The following is an 18,904-nucleotide window of genomic DNA, read 5'->3' on the forward strand; positions in this document are numbered from 1 at the left end:
GCACCACCTCGACTCCCTGCTTGTGATTTTGTAGAAACCTCGTGGTGCTTAAGGAACATTCAGGCTAGCCAATCAGCAGGCAGAGAGAGGACGCGCCGATCAATAGCGTGGCCTCTCTGACGAGAAGGGGCGGGGTTTACGTCGCCTGGGAGGCTCCCGGGTGGCTAGCTAACAATAGGCCGGGAGAGGTGGCTCGGCTCGGCTTGGGGGAGCAGAACGAAGCAGCCTTGTTGGTGGAGTCACTTTAGCGGCCACTTCAGACGGCGTGGCCCCGTCTTGGATCCATACATTGTTTCTATTCCACTACCCGTGGATTTTGAAGAGCGATCAGACGAAAGGTGAGCTTCATTTCTGTACTTTTTCATTCAACTTGAGATGAATCTTCGAGCGTGGCGAGGTGTGGCGGACCACAGGCACAAGAAGGGTTAAAACACGGACTGAGGCATATATTTCATCTTTTTTTTGCTCGTATTATTCTAATTTTTGGACGATTAAAATTTATTTGATGTGGCCATGTCAGTCATTAATTAGAACATCAAATGCTGTAGTCACATTTGCTGTTAATTGAAGTGTTGTGGTCACGTTGTGTTCAATAAATGAATGAAAACATGATCAAGTGTCCGGAAACACACGCTGAAGTTTTATTAGGCGTCGCAAGACTTCAACAAGGAGAAGGAAGTGTGCCAAATGGCATTTTTGCTTTAAACCAGTGTAAATGCAATCATGACCAGATCTGGGTCCAGCTTGGTTAAATGTGGCGTTTTGACAGATGGGTTGACGCTGCAATTAAACAGAAAGCTAGACTTCTAAATGGTGGACAGTGGTCAGTAAATAGATGGGTGATTGGGACAGACTAGTGTAAATGCAATCTGTATTAGATCTGGATTAATTTTTGTTTGATTTAAGGGCCAAAGAAAACATGCAGCTGTCAAATTAAATTGGTTTTGTTTTGGAGTCAATTAAAATGTGATTTATTATTATGAAATAGCAATACTTGCTATATATTGGTGTGACCAATGTGTGCATTCTCATTGTGGGAAGAACACCAATTTGACAACAGTCATAAACTAGACACGAAGTTACACATAAACAAGCAGATCAATAAAGCTGCTCTTCTTTGGGAGAGGTAACAAGTTGGCATTTTAATCTGGAGTGAGTCAGTGAATGTCTGCGGTGCTCCCAGAGGAGCTGATGGATGGCGATGAACGTTCCCAGATAGTCACGAGACTCAGATGTTTGCGCACGCCTCAGCACAAAGAGCCCAATTGGCTCATTTGCATAATTGATCAATCAATCGATGCGTTAATGAAGGAATGAATGAAAGATTGTATATGTGGGGATAGAGAGAAGTTCACTAGCCAAAGCCCATCTTGGCTTGGCTTGTGTGCTTTGCAATGGCAACAGTGTGACATTATTTTCTGTTTCCGTGGTATAGTGTGGAGTGTCCATGTTTTTGTTGGGCTGTGTGATTTGGCCTTAGAATAAAATCTCTCACACCATTGTAGCTAGATAAGATGGAAATAGAGCATATATCATAAGCTAACAGGTTGCAATTAAACACCATGATTCACCAAAAGAACCACTTGGGGGTTGTCTGGGCTCATTTTAGCCACTAACAACTAGCTAGTGTGGTATAACACAATTTTTGTCATTTTTTTCTGTAAGTACAGAAATGAAAAAAACATTTTGTCAAATGACAACTGGTCTACTGGGCTATTGGACAACTGGCACACGAAAATATGCTACTTACATTGAATAAAACACCTGAATTGGCCATTATTTGTTTTTTTGACTTAGGCACAAAATCGGAACTTCAAAAAGTGATTTGTTGTATGTATTTTTGATGAAGGCTAAAATAATCATTCACACTACTTAACCTGAGTTCCTAAGGTTTCTTTCTTGGTCAAAATGACCTAAAAAGGTTTGTTAACTGATGGTGCCATCAGAGAAATTTTTCATTTCTGCCACCTAGAATAATTTGTGTAATCATGGTGAATTTTTGTTTTGATCAAATGGATGAGTTTCTCCTCAGGCTTTTGCAGCTCTTGTGTGTGTGTCTGTGTCTGACTCGTGCAGTGGAGCAGCGCTAACTTCGTCATCTATAAATACTCCATCACACAGGAAGTCGCTCCTGCTCTCATCCCTGAAAAGAATTTAAAATGACATCTAGGACCCCCAGCAAAAGCAAGAAACCAATGAGTGTTCCTGTGAGAATCTAGGTTATCGTTGAGACAAGTAGTAGCCCTCTGCAGTTGTCAAGTTCTTTGAGTTGCTCAATACTGCCACCTAAAGGACTGGAGCAGAATATCATGGATAATGATATTGTAACGTTTAAGATGATATCCTACCAAATTAGCCAGTTAGACGCAGTAGTTGACAACCTTTGCTTGTTAAGCACAACCCAGCAAAGCAGGGGAGCCTGTTGTCAACTTGGTTAGTCTTTCAGTTAACTGGTCTCTCATCCCGTGAGTTTGTCAGTCAGCTAAGTAATTCATTCAGTTCTTTGCTAGGTTAGTAGGTTATGCAGATAGTCAATTGTTGATCTGGCAGTCAGCTGTTGGGTCAGTTAGTTAAGCAGTGGTCCAGGTAGTCAAATAGTTGGTTAGTTACTTAGCACCTACCTAGTAAGCTGGTGACTAGGTCAGTTAGTCTTTTAGTCATTTGGTCACTTTGTCAAAATTGTCCCTTAATTCATCAGTTATTTAATTAGTTAGTTAGTCGGTTAGTTTGTGTCTATCAGTATGATGGTGAACTACTTTGATAGTCAGGTGTATGGCTATCAGTCAAATCAGTTAACTTAATCTCTTCATGGGGAATTACCTAGTTAGTGTGTGTGTCTGACTTGTGCAGTATCTTAATCAGTTGGCGAGTCATTCAGTAATTACTTGTGCAGTTAGTTAATGTGGTATTTAGTTGATACGTTAGTTTGTCTGGTAATTAGACTGCAAGTTAATCAAGTGTTGATTGGTCGTCCAGTTGGTTAGTCAGTCTTCCAGGATTACAGTCAGTCAATTAACTTGGTCAGTCTGTTAGTCATTTAGTAATTTCATTCATCTGTTAGTTATCTCTTCAGCGAGTTGTCCATTTGGTTTGTTAGTCATCCGGGCTTAGTGGGTGAGTAAAAATTTTAATAAGTTGGTCATTTAGTTAGGTAGTCCATTGATTGTTCTGTTAGTTTTTTAGTCAGTTAATTAGTCTGTTAGATGGTCACTGTTAGCCAGTCTGTTTAATAGTTACCGGCCATTATTTATTTATTTTTTCTTCTGCCAGGCAGAGGCCTACACTTCATCTACTGAGTGATATTCAGCTGGACCGGCTCTCCTTTTTCAGTGTATGTCTTTTTGACCTACTTAGGTTTTTTTTTTTTTCCTTTGACAGTTCTTAAGGCACACCTCCAACCCCCAGCCAAAGGGGACGTTTGATTTGTTCACTGTTCACACCTTGGCAGCAAACAACGGCGACACACCACACCTTTTACATGACCTCAATGTGCACTTTAACACACATTTATCCACTGTAGAATTTTCTTAGATGTACTTGTGTGTATGTCTGTGTGTGTCTTTGTCTGATAATTAGCATATTCTGCGATTAGCAAAAGCTTCAGATGAGCCGACTGTCACTGGCAGTTTAAATGTGTGCGTATGTGTATTTAACATAAGTGATCAAGACACACACCACACACACTTGTACACGAAAAGTAGATTCACAGGTGGCGAAATGTAGCATTAACCTGCTATAATGAGAGCTTAGCTGCAGCTAAATCTCAACTGTGTGTGAAGTGGGTGTGTGTTTGTGTGTGACGGTGAGGTGTGAACGTATGCACAGCTGTCAGCCTTCTGTTCGTGTTCCGCGTGTTTATGTTTTTCTTCAAGTTAAAAGCATTCCCACTGATGTGCACTGCTGACACTAACATCTCATATGTGAACAGAGGAGTTAGTTTACGAGACAGTCATATTTGATAACTAAGTCGCTTGGTCACTAGTGAGTTTTTCAATCTCTCTAGCTAGCACAAAATGCTAAATTGTTGAAAATTTTAATGTAAAAACTGCCCCAAAAATGATCTATGTCCAAGGAAGGACTCTGTTGGTTTAAAGGTGTTTACGTTCAACTTGTGACAAGCTAGCCCCCTCCCATGATGCATTGGACTGGCCTCCATTATTGATGAGGTTGCCATGGTAACCACCCTGACAGCTGTGTGGTGTGTAGTAATGAATGTAAGTGAGTCTTTAAAAAGTGTAACAATGTGTTCAATGGAAGAAGCGTGAGGGAGGTTCAGTTATTCAGATAAATGTGACGCTTTAATCGCCATCACTTTTCTTTTGTATCATGACTAACTTTTTGTCCTTTTTTGTTTTCACTTTTGCCATCATTGCTTCTATACTAACACAGTTTATTCCCTTCATATTTTCATTAATTCGTTCAATATAAATAGCAGACACTGACAAAATATTAGTTTGTTGCTTTCATGTCAACTTATATATAGTTTACACAATTATAAAGCTAAAGCTCAGTTAATTTGAAGCACGTTAGCCTAATTGCTAATGCCCTTTTTGCATTTTTCAAAAGCAAGCGAAAACAGACATGAAGAATCAACATATCACCATTCAACCTTCATGGATTATCACAACGCGGATGCCTGACACCTAACAATTTATTTATTTGAACAATTTTGTCTATACAGGAGGGTTTTTTTTACTTTCATATCATTGTATCTTACTATATAAAATCACTTTTCACCTTTCCATTCAATGGAAATGCCATAAATACGATGCAGCCTGGACCCCAAAACGAACAAAAAAAATCATGCACCGCTGTAAGATGGCTTAATATTGCTTTTTTTTATCTTAAAAGCTAAAGAATATATGAATATGAGTACCGCTATATTGCTCTATGTCTACATCATGTGCGTTTGTGTTGAAATATTCATGGCTTCTAAAACTGTCACTGTCATTGCTAACTAGTTACATGTTAACAACACTTAGCATTTTTTGCTAGCAATAAGCTAAATATGCCAAAAACTTAACGCACAGTTTTAACATTTCTGGCAAAATTGTAAAATGAATGATACAATCCAGCTTCCAATTAAAAATGCAGTGTAGCCTCAGTCGCGTTTTGAGTCATCCTGTTGCAACCAGGAAGGAGAGCGATGACTAACCAACACTAATAGCCAGGGCACATACATTTTGAATGTTTCACATCCGATTGTAGAGCTTTTCCTGACACTATCTTAACAAAAGTATTTCTTTGTAGTTGTTGGAGAGAAGTGAAGCATGATGTGATTTTAGTTGAGAGTGACAGCGAGTCACAATCTTAATCCATCAGGGCATTGCCTCTCAAGCTCAATGGCAGCTTACAAACCTCTATAGTGCACCCTATGTACTGCTTATCAATGCTAATTTATACTTTTAGTCGCTATTAGCAACAGTTACTAGATTGAAATTGCTAGTTTCTGATGTTCTTGGCTACAAGCCTCTATTTTTGTCTTTTCTCTAGTTTTTATTGTTTATTTTGTGTGCATTAAAAGTAGGAGTGCTATTGGTCACCACTCAAGAATTGAGTACTCCTGGTGTCTGTCTGAAAAAAGTGGTATCAAATTCTCAATGATTAGCTTCTATTAGCAGCTAATAGCGTGTATGCGTTGTTGTTCTTGACTACTCTATTCCACTTTTGGTTGCTTCTCGTTAGTAGTTTTAATTTGTTGATATTTCAAGTTACTTTCTCTTAGTCTTGGTTGGGTACTAGCAACTACTGACATCTGGCTGCTCTTATTGTTTTCTGCTCATTTTTGGCAACTTGCTTATACTGAAGGTATCTACTAGCTCGTAGATGCAACTCGTGGCTTCTAGCGCCTATTTGTTGCTCTAGCTATCTACAAAGCCATATTAGCTTCTCCTTATGGAATCATTGACAACTTCCATTGCTTGCCATTTTTCTTTCCAATACAGTCTTCATTTGGCCTCCAAAGCAGCTACTACATTTTACTTGTTGCCATTAAATGCTGCTTTTTTTTTTTTTCTTTGCCAATAGTAATTATAGCTTCTACTTGTTGACGCGACCTCTTACTTTTTCCTACTTTTTGCTGCTAACTTCAGCTTTTGGTCTTTAACGCAACATACCTCAGTGGCAGAGTGTTCGTTTCCCAACCAAGAAGCTGTGCGTTCCATCCCCCAGACGATTGCAACCTTGTCTAAGTGTCCTTGAGCAAGACACTGAACCCCCCAGTTGCTCCTGGCGCTGTGTCATCAGTAGGTAAATAAGTAGTCAATGAAAAATGCTTTGAGTACCTAAGGTAGAGAAGCACTAAATAAGTGCAACTCTATTTTTACCATTTTATGTAAAGCAAAGACTACATTTGGACTTTATTTCTAATGATTATCTGTTAGCTTCCTAACCCCTTCAGCTATTAGACCTACTTTGGGCCACGCTTAGGGCAAAGTACTACAGTACAATACACACTGAGTTTATTAATATTGACATGAAGTTGACATATGTACTGTGTAATGTTGACCTATAAATGATGTTATTCTGGTCTGGGTGCGTCTGTCAAATACTAAAACTGATATTAAACAGATGCAGTGGTATTAAGTGACATTATTATGTTATTATGATGATGATGTCATACTTTTCCCCCATTTTTAACTGAACAACACACGCACATGCATGCACAGACACACGCACGCACACGGTAACATGCAGCCATCTGTCATACACTCTCGTCTATATCGCATTTAAGGACCAGCTGTGACTACTGTGTGTGATGTGTTAAGCATGTCTCTTTGTGTGATTGTGTGTTTGCATTTTTTCATCCTTTTTCTTCAACGTATTCTATGTCTTAGTTTATACTCTCTCCTTGCTACTTCCTTATTGTCTTATTGCATAGCCTTGATGACCTGACACGCATACACACAGTCAGAGGTTGTGGTTGCCGTGGCGACCATGTTGTTGTTGGGCGGGGCGCCATGCATCCTTGCAGCCGATGAGCTCTTCTTGGCTGTGATTCCGCAATTGCCTCCTTCCAGGAAGTTGTCACACTGACATATCCGCACATGCATACACAGGCGTGTTTGTGTGTGTGTGCGTGCGCGTGTGTGTGTGTGTGTGTGTGTGTGTGTGTGTGTGTGTGTGTGTGAGTGACCACATCACATCTTACAGTCCGCAGTGATGAAGACTTTGGGTTTTTTGGATCATTTCATTTGATGACTTCCCATTTCTTTTTCTTCTTGTGCCTTTGGAAAAAATAGTTGAAACCAGTTGGAAAGCACACAGATGCAAGAGGCCATGGCTTTAAAAATGCAGGTCGTCAGAAATTTTGGTTTAAAGGTAATTTGGGGGGTCCTTTTAACTCCTTCACTGCCAACCTAGTTAAACCTAGTTAACTCACGCTTAACATGAATTTTGGCAGAAATTATGGTCATGAGTAGACCCAACAAAAAACTCTCAAGGATCCAAACTAGAAAAGACACACTCGGTGACCATATTGGGTGTCATTGATTCGGTTGTGCACAACCTGATAAATAAAATAATTCCAGCTCTGGAGCCCAGACTCACAGAAAAATTGTCAAGCGGTCATTGCAAAAAATACACACAAATTCAGCCATTTTTTTACTTTTTATTGCTGCTATTATAAGGTCATTTCCACAGATAAAGCTGGTAAGTTTGCTAAGTTAAGAAGTAATTTTACCTAAAATACCCCCTTCCCACTGGCTCTTGAAACTTCAGTCTATTTCAAATTCCATCGAAAGACACTGAAGCCTCTGAGGGCCTCAGGTTTAGCAGAAGAAGGACAAGTACAGCTTTGTAAAGACGACCAAGTAGGTGTGGTCCATCCCAACATTATACAACACTCACACAAACAGAAGCTTGCAGGGAGTTGCTTACAAGGTTTCTCATTTCAGACTCTGCTGTCAGGTGCGCAGACACACACGCACATAGTATCATGTGCCGTTTCCTCCATAAAGACAATATGACAGTTGTGTGTCCCAGACACCACTGGAGCGACACACTAAATAATAGACTACCATTGTATGCTTCTACTTTTGAACTTTGCACACGCGAACCTAACCATCCAAAAACCTCATTTCAAAGTACAAGAGCAATAAAATCATGGATATACTGACAAGCCTTGATGACTTGCCAATGGCCATTGATGAACTTACTAACAACTGGCTAATTTTTCCCCACATTTTTTCATACCCTCTGTAATGTGGAATGGTGTTTTTATCATGTTAATAAATAAGTATTAATGCTGAATTATTAGTGTCACTATTCAGCTTGAACTTGCCCCCCCCCCCCCCCCCCCCCCCACACACACACACACACACACACACACGCACCAAAAAAAAAGAACTATTTTTGGTCAGAAACCAGTATTTTTTGGTAAAATCAGTCTTTATTCTACTGCTGATAAAGACAAAAGCTAAACATTATGTTTTATTGTGTCATGAAATCTTGACAGTAGTAACAAGATTCAACTATATCATGTTACATTCTATTGTTACCTTCGTCAAGAGCTGAGACCACATAGACTATCTTTACACCTGTGTGTGTGTGTGTTCAAGACCAACAAACAACAAAGAATTGGTCACTTCTTTGCAAACGTTTGAATGCCTGAGGGCAGTCAACAAAATGTGCTTTGTGTGCGTGTGTGACTTTCAGTGACTCTTCCCGTTTTCTGTAAATTGAGTTTCAGGAAGTGTCCCATGTGTGCGAAGTTCAAAAGTCTAGTCGTGTTTTATTTAATGTGTCACTTGATTCTTGTCTGGGACACACAACTGTCATATTGTCTTTCTGGGGGAAACGCCACATGGCGCTCTCTCTCTACATATATGTATGTACACATACAGTATATCTGTGTGTGGGTGCATGTAGTGCGAGCGTGTGTCATGTGACTCACCTAGTGACATCACGGTGTGTGACATCACACATGGGTGGTGTAAATAGATGTCTGAGACGCTCGTGCTATACACTTGCATTTTCTTTCTTGGGGTGCTTGTGTCTCCTCTCAGGTAAGATCTTTATTTTGTATTATATGTATATACAGTACATATATGGCATCAAATAAGTAACATTGTAACTGTTCTTTATGGTCAGAAGAGGTAGCTTTACTTCAGTGTATATCCACTTCTCTTAATGTTTTAAGAGTAATCATAATTTTAAAATTATTCATCATACAGCAAAAATTAGCATTATAAAACCCACCAATGAACATAAATGTTTGTTAAAATGCCAATTAAATGTGTCTATGGAGGGTAACAAGTTGAATCCAGATCTGATCCAGATTGCACATCAGTGTGAATGTGACAGTGTAAAAATGCTACCTTTGTAACTACATATTTAAGTATTGACTAAACTTTGTCAAATATTTGTAGTTTAGATTGTATTGTTTCTGTTTTTTGTTTTTTTTTGGTCTTAATATATTATATTGTCCTCTTGGATCTCCCTTTTAGATTTTTAGACTGCAGTATTAGGTTAAAATTTGTATTGTGTGAAAGGAACTATTTTGGTCTGGAATTTTTTTTCATTTAAGAATGAGGTTTTGTGGGAAAATGACAGTGTAATGGTGGTTTTTCAGACTTATTGTGCTCTTGACGTCATTTTGTTAAGAAAAGAAGTTTTACTTTGACTTAGTAAATGACTTGAATGTGAAAAGATTAATTATATCAATTATATTAATATTATTAATAAGGGTAAATTTTGTTTATATGGAACATTACTTAAATTAACTGAGATATTTTTATATTTTTATTCATATCGTTATTTTCAGTGCTTAACTTAGCCATGTAATAAATGCAACCAAGGAGAAATATTCCTAGTTTAAATAAAGAAAAAAGAAAAACATACTTTTTTTTTTTAATTTCCTTAACTTTTATATGCATTGTACTTGTTAAAACAAAGGCTTTAATTGAGCATGTTAAAATTTAATGTAGCGTGAATTGATATTTAAAAATATTTTAAATTAGAAACGATACCCAACTGAAACGTTTGATCGCTTTTGTATGGAAACATTACTTGGGCTTTAAAAGTAATAGTAATTTAATAGTATAATAAGCTTTATCGTGTTGTTGTACAGGTTTTGGCGCAGTAGCAGAAAATGTGCGACAACGGGGAAGTGGAGGACAAGCCTCCAGCCCCGCCCATGCGAAACACCAGCACCATGATTGGCTCGTGCGGCAAAGACCCCGCCCCCATCAATCATGGGTCCAAACCCCTGCCCCCCAACCCCGAGGACAAGAAGAAGAAAGACAGATCCATTCGCTTCATCCTGACCGGTGGTGGAGACAAGAGTGAGTTTAAAAAAAAAAAAAAAACGCACATATACCAATGCCCTTTTCATACAAAGATGCCCGACTTGTTTTCTGACTTTCCATTGGCTTATGCTGTTATGGGCTATAGCAACACCTGCTGCTCTGGCATGCACATTTTATAAGGAAAATATTTTGATGTATGTAATAACTATGACGAAGTTAAGCAACTGCTGTTTGTTGTATTTTTTTCAGCGTACAAAAAAAAAGAGCGGCCTGAGATTTCTCTGCCGTCTGATTTTGAGCACACCATCCATGTCGGATTTGACGCCGTCACAGGGGAATTTACTGTAAGTGTGTGTATAAAAGTGTGTTGGTCTCACACCATTGAACTTTTTTTTTCTTTCGAATAATCCCATCAGACAAAGAGACCTTGTTTAGTTTCAATCTTGATCCGCCTCACTGAGCTCTTTTAGCGACAGCGTGCATGTGCGCGCGTCAGTGTGTGTATGTGTATTTTCTTACGCCGTTGACTTACTTCAGCAGAGAAGAATTGAAGTGTAAACTTTGATGTGCTGACCCAGTCTGAGAGCAAGGTTGTGCGACCCATTTGTGTGATTACAAATGGGTCATCTTCTCTGATGTGTGTATGTGTGTAGGGCATGCCTGAGCAGTGGGCCCGCCTCCTGCAGACATCTAACATCACCAAACTGGAGCAGAAGAAAAATCCTCAGGTATATATAAAACAGACCTATAAAATCCCTCTCAACATGATTACCTACCTACCATTTCAACCCACCAGCCGTAATTCTTTACCTCTCGACTATAGTACCAATTCTAATTGCTTGCCAACCATATTGACTACCTCCCATGGCTGCTTACCTACCTAGCTGTTTATCCAATGTTACAACCTATCAAGCATAACTATATACTTGTCGAACATAACTAACCTCTATCAACAAGTACCTAGTAATCTACCTACCATACCTGCCTATCAACCTATCAAGTATCACCCATATCTACTCATATACACTCATACCTACCATAGTTGCGATACATACCCACCCACCATATCAACATACGTGCCTAACTGCCACAAATGTGCGCGGTACAGCCTTAACTACCTCTCCTACCAACCCTATCTACCAACATATCTAGTTTCAGAACCTCCTGTACTACCACCTACATTTCCATCTGATGTTTCTTGCTTTTTATTGTAATTCCTATGGAAAATATCGTAAAAAAACTACCCACAATCCACTTACTACCTACCTGTCTATTATAAGTACCGTATTTTCCGCACTATAAGGCGCACCTAAAAGCCTTAATTTTTTTAAAAAGCTGATGGTGCGCCTTATTCCGGTGCGCCTTATCTATGAATGAATATTGAGATTGGGATTTGTAGAATAAACTGATAAAGTAAGCTTTACCTGTTTCTTTTGTGTGTTTACAGTTGAACAAGGTTTGTCATATTGACATTGAGTTATTACTCTATTGAGAGTTTTCAGTTATATTTTTTAGTTATTATTGTTATTACTTGGAGTATTACTATATTGTGATTGAAAAAGTTTTAGAATGTCATTAATTGATGGTGCGCCTAATAATCCAGTGCAATTTATATATGGAACAAGTTTTCAAATATGTCATTAATTGAGGGTGCGCCTTATAATCCGGTGCGCCTTATAGTGCGGAAAATACGGTACTTACCCAACTTCCTACCATGGTTCCTTGCCAATGACTATTGCATACCTATCATAGATATTTGGCTTGCTACTTTCCTCCCTATCTACCTTCCTACCTACCTAACCAAATTTCTGCCTACCCAACTTCCTATCATAAATGCTTAGCAACGACTACCAGCTATTTACCATAACCACTTACTCACCTACCTTAAAACTGCATACCATTACTGCTTACCATTGACTACTACCTACCTACAGTACCTACCTACCTACTGATCAACCATAAATACATACCAAGTTAATGAAACTACCATCAATTACCTCCTCAACTTCCACCCATAACTACTTACCAAGACTACCACCCACCTACAATAACTACCTACCTACCCACACAACCAACTTCCCACATACATGCTTAGCACAGACTACCACCTACCGACCATAACTGCTTATACACGTAGCTACTCACCCACCATAACTACAGTAACTATCACCCACAACTATATACTGTCTAACGTAACTACCCACTACCAAAAAGTACCTATCCAACTTGCTTCCATAACTGCTTACCGAGATTTCCACTTACCATAACTACCTACCTACATACCCAACTTGTTGCCATAATTGTTTATCACCTACCAACCTTCCTTCCCAACATACAGCAAATACCTACTGTATCTATTAAGTACCAACTGACTTACCTTCCGTAACTACCTACCAACCATTGCTACTTACCAAAGCTTCTTATTTATCTTACTACTCACCTTTATACCATCACTCACTACCTACCTACCTGAACAGCCAGCGACTAACAGTAACTATCTACCCATACCTACCCACCTCCAGGCCGTGCTGGATGTTCTCAAGTTCTACGACTCCAAGGAGACCAGCAACAGCCAGAAATACATGAGCTTCACAGGTACAGGTAGACATGCTCGCATGTGCGCACACACACACACACCCTGGCCTAATGTCACTTTTTGTATTTTCACACAGACAAAAGTGCAGACGTCTTTGCATCGTCCACCACCACGGTAAGAAAATGCGATCATCTTGTGGTCCCCGAATACCTCGTCATGATCGCCTGTGGAATTTGTTTGTATTGATTTGTCGATGAGGTGCTGACAAGGTGACAATGAAGGCGAGGACAAAAAGTGATGACCAAGAAGCTTTTTGTTGATTTTCTCTGCTATGTGAATCAGCACATTTAATCTCCTTGCCCAAGCAGCTTGGACATAAGCCCAGCAACCATCCAAGCATCCTAATACACTTTTGTCCTTGCATCCTAGCCGTGTAGCATCGTAGCGTCCTTGTATCCTCATTTCTCAGCCTCCTGTAATACTTTTCTCCATAATTTTGGAGTATCTTTGTAATTTAGTCAACTCTGAGTATCGAAAAGTAAAATTAGCAAACGAATAAAGCATTCCGTCTTAGAGTTGGATGCTCAAACCGGAAGTGATGTCACAATTGAAAAAAGTCACTGATGGTTGTCCATCTGCATCAGATCTCCAAGAGCGTCTCGGAGACGCCCGCCATTGCCACAGTGTCGGAGGACGAAGACGAGGATGAGGCCGAGCCGCCGCCCGTCATCGCCCCGCGGCCGGAACACACCAAATCGGTAAGATGACACAAGCGCACACAAAACCAAGAAACACACTAATGTGTGTAATAGCTTCATTAAAATTGAATAAACATTAACTTGCGCAAAAATACAAGTACGCACGCTGACTTAGAAACACCCATAAAAGCAACACATACATTAACTGCAGTCAAAAACACACATTAACACAAAAACACACAAAGATGAACACACTCCAATTGCACGCCATTACGCAATGACTATTAACGAATGACCCTATTTTCTGTCTCACACAAACATACGCACACACACATAGTTGCTCTCAGACATGTTGGCGGTCGACGGGCTGCTGCTATGGTGCCCTCCAGCATCTCCATGGTGATGACTTTATTGGACCTGATTGGAACACACGCGTTAGAGCTTTTCGACAAACTTTCACTCATGATTTACGTTGTGGGAACTTATTTCCTCCCCATGTGACTTATTCAGACACCATAGGATGACGCATTCATACACACACACATAAACAGAAGCGTTGTGTAAACTATAATAATACCATTTAAACATACAAAGACACACACGCATTTGCTTGTGATCTAAAATCTGAAAAAATTCTATTAAAATGATTTTTGCCAGATTTACACCCGCTCTGTTATCGAGCCCCTGCCACCGCCTTCCACCAAAGACGCAGCCACCTCCCCCATCGTGGCGCCAACCTCCTCCTCCTCAACGACGTCTGCCACGGCCGTCACCCCACCCGCGGAGGACGCCCCTCCAGGAAGCCCCCCCGGGGCCACCCCCGCTCCGGGGCCCTCCCTACCCCGCCCTCAGGACAAAGGACGCAAGAAGAAAATGTCGGACGAGGAGATACTGGAGAAGCTCAGTAGGTGTCACGTGTTTTAAAAAAACAACAACAAAATTGTAATTTAGATGGCAGAAAAGAATGAAAAATACATTTTAAAAAAGTGCATACTTGTATTATATTTTCCTAAACTGCATACGCCTGTCCAGATGTTCTCAGGCCGCCCTCTGCTGGTAAGATAAGGATACTGTCTGTCTGCCTCTATGATAGACAGGCCCGATATCGACCCTGCACATTGTCTCCGCCCCTTTTGTCCAATCCTCTCATCTGATTGGTTCTTCCAGGGTTTTGCCCCAAATCCTTCCTGGTGTGGTTGCTTCACTGAAGATGTCTTGCTTCTATATTTCTATTTGTTCTCTACTCTTACACTTCTAGTGTTTTTTTTTAACTACTTTTTATTAATCTGTTTTTGTTTTGTTTCTCTTCTATTGCTCATTTTAAATCTCTCTTTAGTCTATTTCTGTTTTAATCGCCATTTTATTTTAATATTCTGTCATATTTTTATGGATGTCCAAAATCACTTATTTTTTTTGATCAATGCCATTAATACTTTTCATACACAAAACATTCCCCCAAAGAACAACCACAAAGACTTTAATTTCAAAGACAGATCAATAGAGCATTTTTCTTGAAAATGTCATGACATTAATGACAAGTTTCTATTATTTTGATTAGTGATTTCTTGTTCCTAATTGTAAAACAACTTCAAAAGAGTCACTGTGCTAGATACCAAGTATTGGTCCTCACCTTTTTATTTTTTATTAGTATTTTTCTTCTACAATTGTTTTCTATTTTATTACTACTTACATTTCCACTTTATTTTATTAATCTTTTTTAGTATATTTCATTTCACTTCTATTTTAACTTGGTTTGCTTCTATACTTTCTGTACTTTTTATTGCTTGTTCTGAGTTTTATTTCTATTTTCTATCTTAGTTGTCTTTCTATTATATTTCAATCCTGTTTTCAATTTATGACTTTCTAACATTTTCCCACTTTCTGTTTTGCCTTTCTGTTATACTTTACATTTCTGTTACACTTAATTTATATGATTTGGTAGCATTTTCCTATTCCTCCATGTTTGTGACCTTTCGCTCTCGCTCTCGCCGTTTCTCAGTTTTTGTCTTCACATCAGTCAGCATGCCAGAGTGTCACGGACTAACAATAAGAACGATAGATAGCGTTTTATCGTCCTAATTCTATCCCAACAGATTTTATGACTTCGCTAATGGATGACAAACTATTCCGTTTGTGTAACGCAGGGACCATCGTAAGTGTTGGAGACCCCAAGAAGAAATACACTCGCTTTGAGAAGATTGGACAGGGGTGAGTGGATTTCCAATGTTTGAGCATTTTTGGAAAATCATAATTTTATAGCAAATGTGACATTTACCTAATTGTTGTTTTGTAATGCCAGCGCGTCCGGGACAGTTTATACAGCCATCGATGTTGCCACCGGGCAAGAGGTGAGTTCATTAAAAGGTGTATAATGTGTGTTGATCAGTGGAAAGAAAATTAGATTAAATATGAAGGCAAAAGGTGTAAAAACTTTCTACACAAAATGACGCAGCAATGATGACACTTGTTTTCGTGCATCAGGTGGCCATCAAGCAGATGAACCTCCAACAGCAGCCCAAGAAAGAACTCATCATAAACGAAATCTTGGTCATGAGGGAAAACAAGAATCCCAATATTGTCAACTACTTGGACAGGTCAGAGGATATTTTTTTTTATCTTTTTTAAAATTCAACTTTCTGTGTCGCTAAACGGAACGCACGGCTCATGTCATCTTCTGCAATCGATCGCCGTAGTTACCTGGTGGGTGACGAGCTGTGGGTAGTGATGGAGTACCTGGCCGGCGGCTCCTTGACTGATGTCGTAACGGAAACCTGCATGGATGAAGCGCAGATAGCAGCCGTGTGCAGAGAGGCAAGAAAAGAATGACAACTATAATTCCGTAATGTTGATAAGTAGTACGGTATTAGAAGATTGTGTCGCCCCCTAGTGTCTGCAAGCACTGGAGTTCCTTCACTCCAACCAAGTCATCCACAGAGACATCAAGAGTGACAACATCCTGCTCGGGATGGACGGATCCGTCAAGCTCAGTTAGTAGCCCAAATTACAGATTGTAACATATTTCTATTTTATTATTACATATTTATATTCATTCATTTATTGGGCATTTAGAATAAAAGCAAGACATTTGCTGTGTGTTTGATACTTTGGTCATTATTTGTAATTGTAATTTTGAATGTAACTTGTTTATTTCAAGTATGCTGTATGCAAAAATGACAATACGATTATTCCATATATGCATTTCTAAAATATCAGTGCTTTCGTCTTGCGGTTCTCAAATGACAGCAACCCTAGGGGTAAGAGAGATATATAACTTGCTTGTTAATGCCGTACATCAACAGTACATTTTATTTTCAAATTAAGAGTTGATTAAGTGGGACATGAACTAACTTCCAAATTATGCTATTATTTTGCAAAATAGTGTATGACTTTATTTTGTAATATTTGATGTGAAATGTGAATAGCCAATATTGATGCAATTTTTTATTAGACAAAACAGAATTCTGTTTTGAGTCCCCCCCCCAACAAAAAAAATGTTTTACGTTGTTTACTTAACATGAAAAAAAAAATCACTGGGTGTACATTAATTAAAAAAAAGCTTGAGAACCATTGCCAAATTCTTGAAGTTTGCTAAATTTAACCAGTAGAAGGTGCACTAGGTCCATTTAAATATCTTTTAAAGCTTCCGATGTGCGGTGTCTTCCTAATGCAGATTTGAACTTGAATATTCTACATTGGCTTTAATTAATGCTCCCTTTTTTCCCCAGCCGATTTTGGCTTCTGCGCTCAGATCACTCCGGAGCAGAGCAAACGAAGCACAATGGTGGGCACGCCCTACTGGATGGCTCCTGAAGTGGTGACCCGCAAAGCCTACGGCCCCAAAGTGGACATCTGGTCACTTGGCATCATGGCCATAGAGATGGTGGAGGGCGAGCCGCCATACCTCAACGAAAACCCGCTCAGGGTAAGCGCCTTTTTTTTGGAATCACGTCAAACAAATGTTTCAGCATGGTGTTACTTGATTCCCATCAGTCGCCTCAAAACCAAACCACAAACGAGAGGAAGATGGAAGCTAAAATGTAAAATATCGATATATCACCCAAGCCCAGTTGACAATAGACTGAATTACATCGCCGTCAGGAGTCATTGTGGTTTAAAAAAAGTGTTGTGGTCCAGGCACTCTATCTGATCGCCACCAACGGTACGCCGGAGCTACAGAACCCTGAGAAACTTTCAGCCACCTTCAGGGACTTCTTGAATCAATGTCTGGAGATGGACGTGGAGAAGAGAGGCTCAGCCAAGGAATTATTGCAGGTATTTTGCAAAGACAATAACTTATCCACGTGTTGAATACTTTTGACTTTTTGCAGGCGTAAATGATGATCCGGGATCTAGTGGGAGCTTTACTGTAATTCCAAACCATCCCACCTCACTTTTATTTTTGTTCCATTTTTACGTTTTGTTAAAAGTGTCTATTTCCTTTTTTGTTCAGCACCAGTTCCTCAAAATGGCCAAACCTCTCTCCAGCTTGACTCCGCTCATCGTTGCCGCTAAGGAAGCAGCCAAGAATAACCGCTAGCTTGCACCTGCCACCCCTCCTCCTCCTCCTTTTCTTTCTCTACACTGGACTTTCAGAGGAGGGGGTGGGGACCAAACCAGTGATGTCATCGATTCAATCAGTGATGTCATCAACAGAGAAGACTCAATTCACTCGGTTTTCTATATGCGCGTGCGTGTGAATTTGCTGCTGTCAGAATGTGCGTATTCTTGTTTTTATTGTATTTTTTTAAATCAGTGTGTGTGTGTGTGTGTGTGTATGTGGGAGAAATGATAATGCTGGGATATCAAATGATTGTAGCACCAGCGCGGCTACGCTTGTCTTAGCATAGCGGTGTCTGTGATCCAGTCCGCACTGTGAGTTAGACAAGATGAATCATAATAATGATGAGAATGACTCAAACCGGGGTCGTAGGAAAAAAAAAAATCTCCTGTGATGTCAAAAACTTTGACATTTCCCTGAGCCAGAGAGTTCAATGAAGAAATTGTGTGAATGCACTCCAGCATTGACACCCCCTTCGAAAAAAAAAAAAGAAAAAGAAATGAAGTCATGAGACTCGCTGGCAGAGAACAAGTTAAAACTTAAAGGGGACATATTATGGAAAATGACCAATTTATCTTGACAGGATCTGAAAATGTGACAGGGTGAGCAGTGACTCATTTGAATGACACCAATCCCCCCCAAAAGAAAGCATAATAAAGAAAACAAAATATGTTCCATTTAATGAATAAAAGTCAGTTTGTGATTACAGATCATCAAACGGCAGTCTGCGGAGAATGTGCATGTTTTTGTTTAGATTTTTTTAAATTCTCGGTACGATAGAAAAGTAATGATGACTTGTGTACAAATAAAGAAATAAACTGCGATGAGTCAACATAGCTTTGGCTTCTTGCCTTGAAAGCACACC

At 39.5% G+C, this 18,904-nt stretch overlaps 1 protein-coding gene across 2 annotated transcripts; it reads left to right on the plus strand.

Annotated features, from left to right (window-relative positions):
* The first annotated feature begins 165 nt into the window (after positions 1–165).
* pak1 (p21 protein (Cdc42/Rac)-activated kinase 1) lies at positions 166–18,871 on the plus strand. Of its 2 annotated transcripts, XM_088428287.1 has the most exons (17): positions 166–338; positions 10,070–10,283; positions 10,497–10,591; positions 10,901–10,975; positions 12,770–12,842; positions 12,920–12,957; positions 13,428–13,541; positions 14,139–14,385; positions 14,514–14,537; positions 15,626–15,689; positions 15,781–15,829; positions 15,963–16,075; positions 16,175–16,292; positions 16,369–16,468; positions 17,207–17,403; positions 17,616–17,753; positions 17,932–18,871. In XM_088428287.1, exons 2-17 carry the CDS (start codon positions 10,091–10,093, stop codon positions 18,016–18,018), a joined length of 1,725 nt encoding a protein of 574 aa, XP_088284413.1. In that variant the 5' UTR covers positions 166–338; positions 10,070–10,090; the 3' UTR covers positions 18,019–18,871. The 2 variants fall into 2 exon arrangements, with proteins under 2 accessions (XP_088284413.1, XP_088284414.1); XM_088428288.1 differs by lacking the exon at positions 14,514–14,537.
* The last annotated feature ends 33 nt before the right edge of the window (positions 18,872–18,904 follow it).

This window comes from Hippichthys cyanospilos, chromosome 11, assembly GCF_059441005.1.
Source record: "Hippichthys cyanospilos isolate Australia breed blue-spotted pipefish chromosome 11, RoL_Hcya_1.0, whole genome shotgun sequence".
In the NCBI taxonomy this organism is placed as follows: Eukaryota; Metazoa; Chordata; class Actinopteri; order Syngnathiformes; family Syngnathidae; genus Hippichthys; species Hippichthys cyanospilos.

Excerpts from the sequence above, each read along its gene's own strand:
- pak1 (XM_088428287.1), top strand. The coding sequence starts at position 10,091 with ATGTGCGACAACGGGGAAGTGGAGGACAAGCCTCCAGCCCCGCCCATG. Across the intron at positions 17,404-17,615 it reads TCAACGAAAACCCGCTCAGG|GCACTCTATCTGATCGCCAC; the intron begins GTAAGCGCCTTT and ends GTTGTGGTCCAG. Across the intron at positions 17,754-17,931 it reads CAGCCAAGGAATTATTGCAG|CACCAGTTCCTCAAAATGGC; the intron begins GTATTTTGCAAA and ends TTTTTTGTTCAG.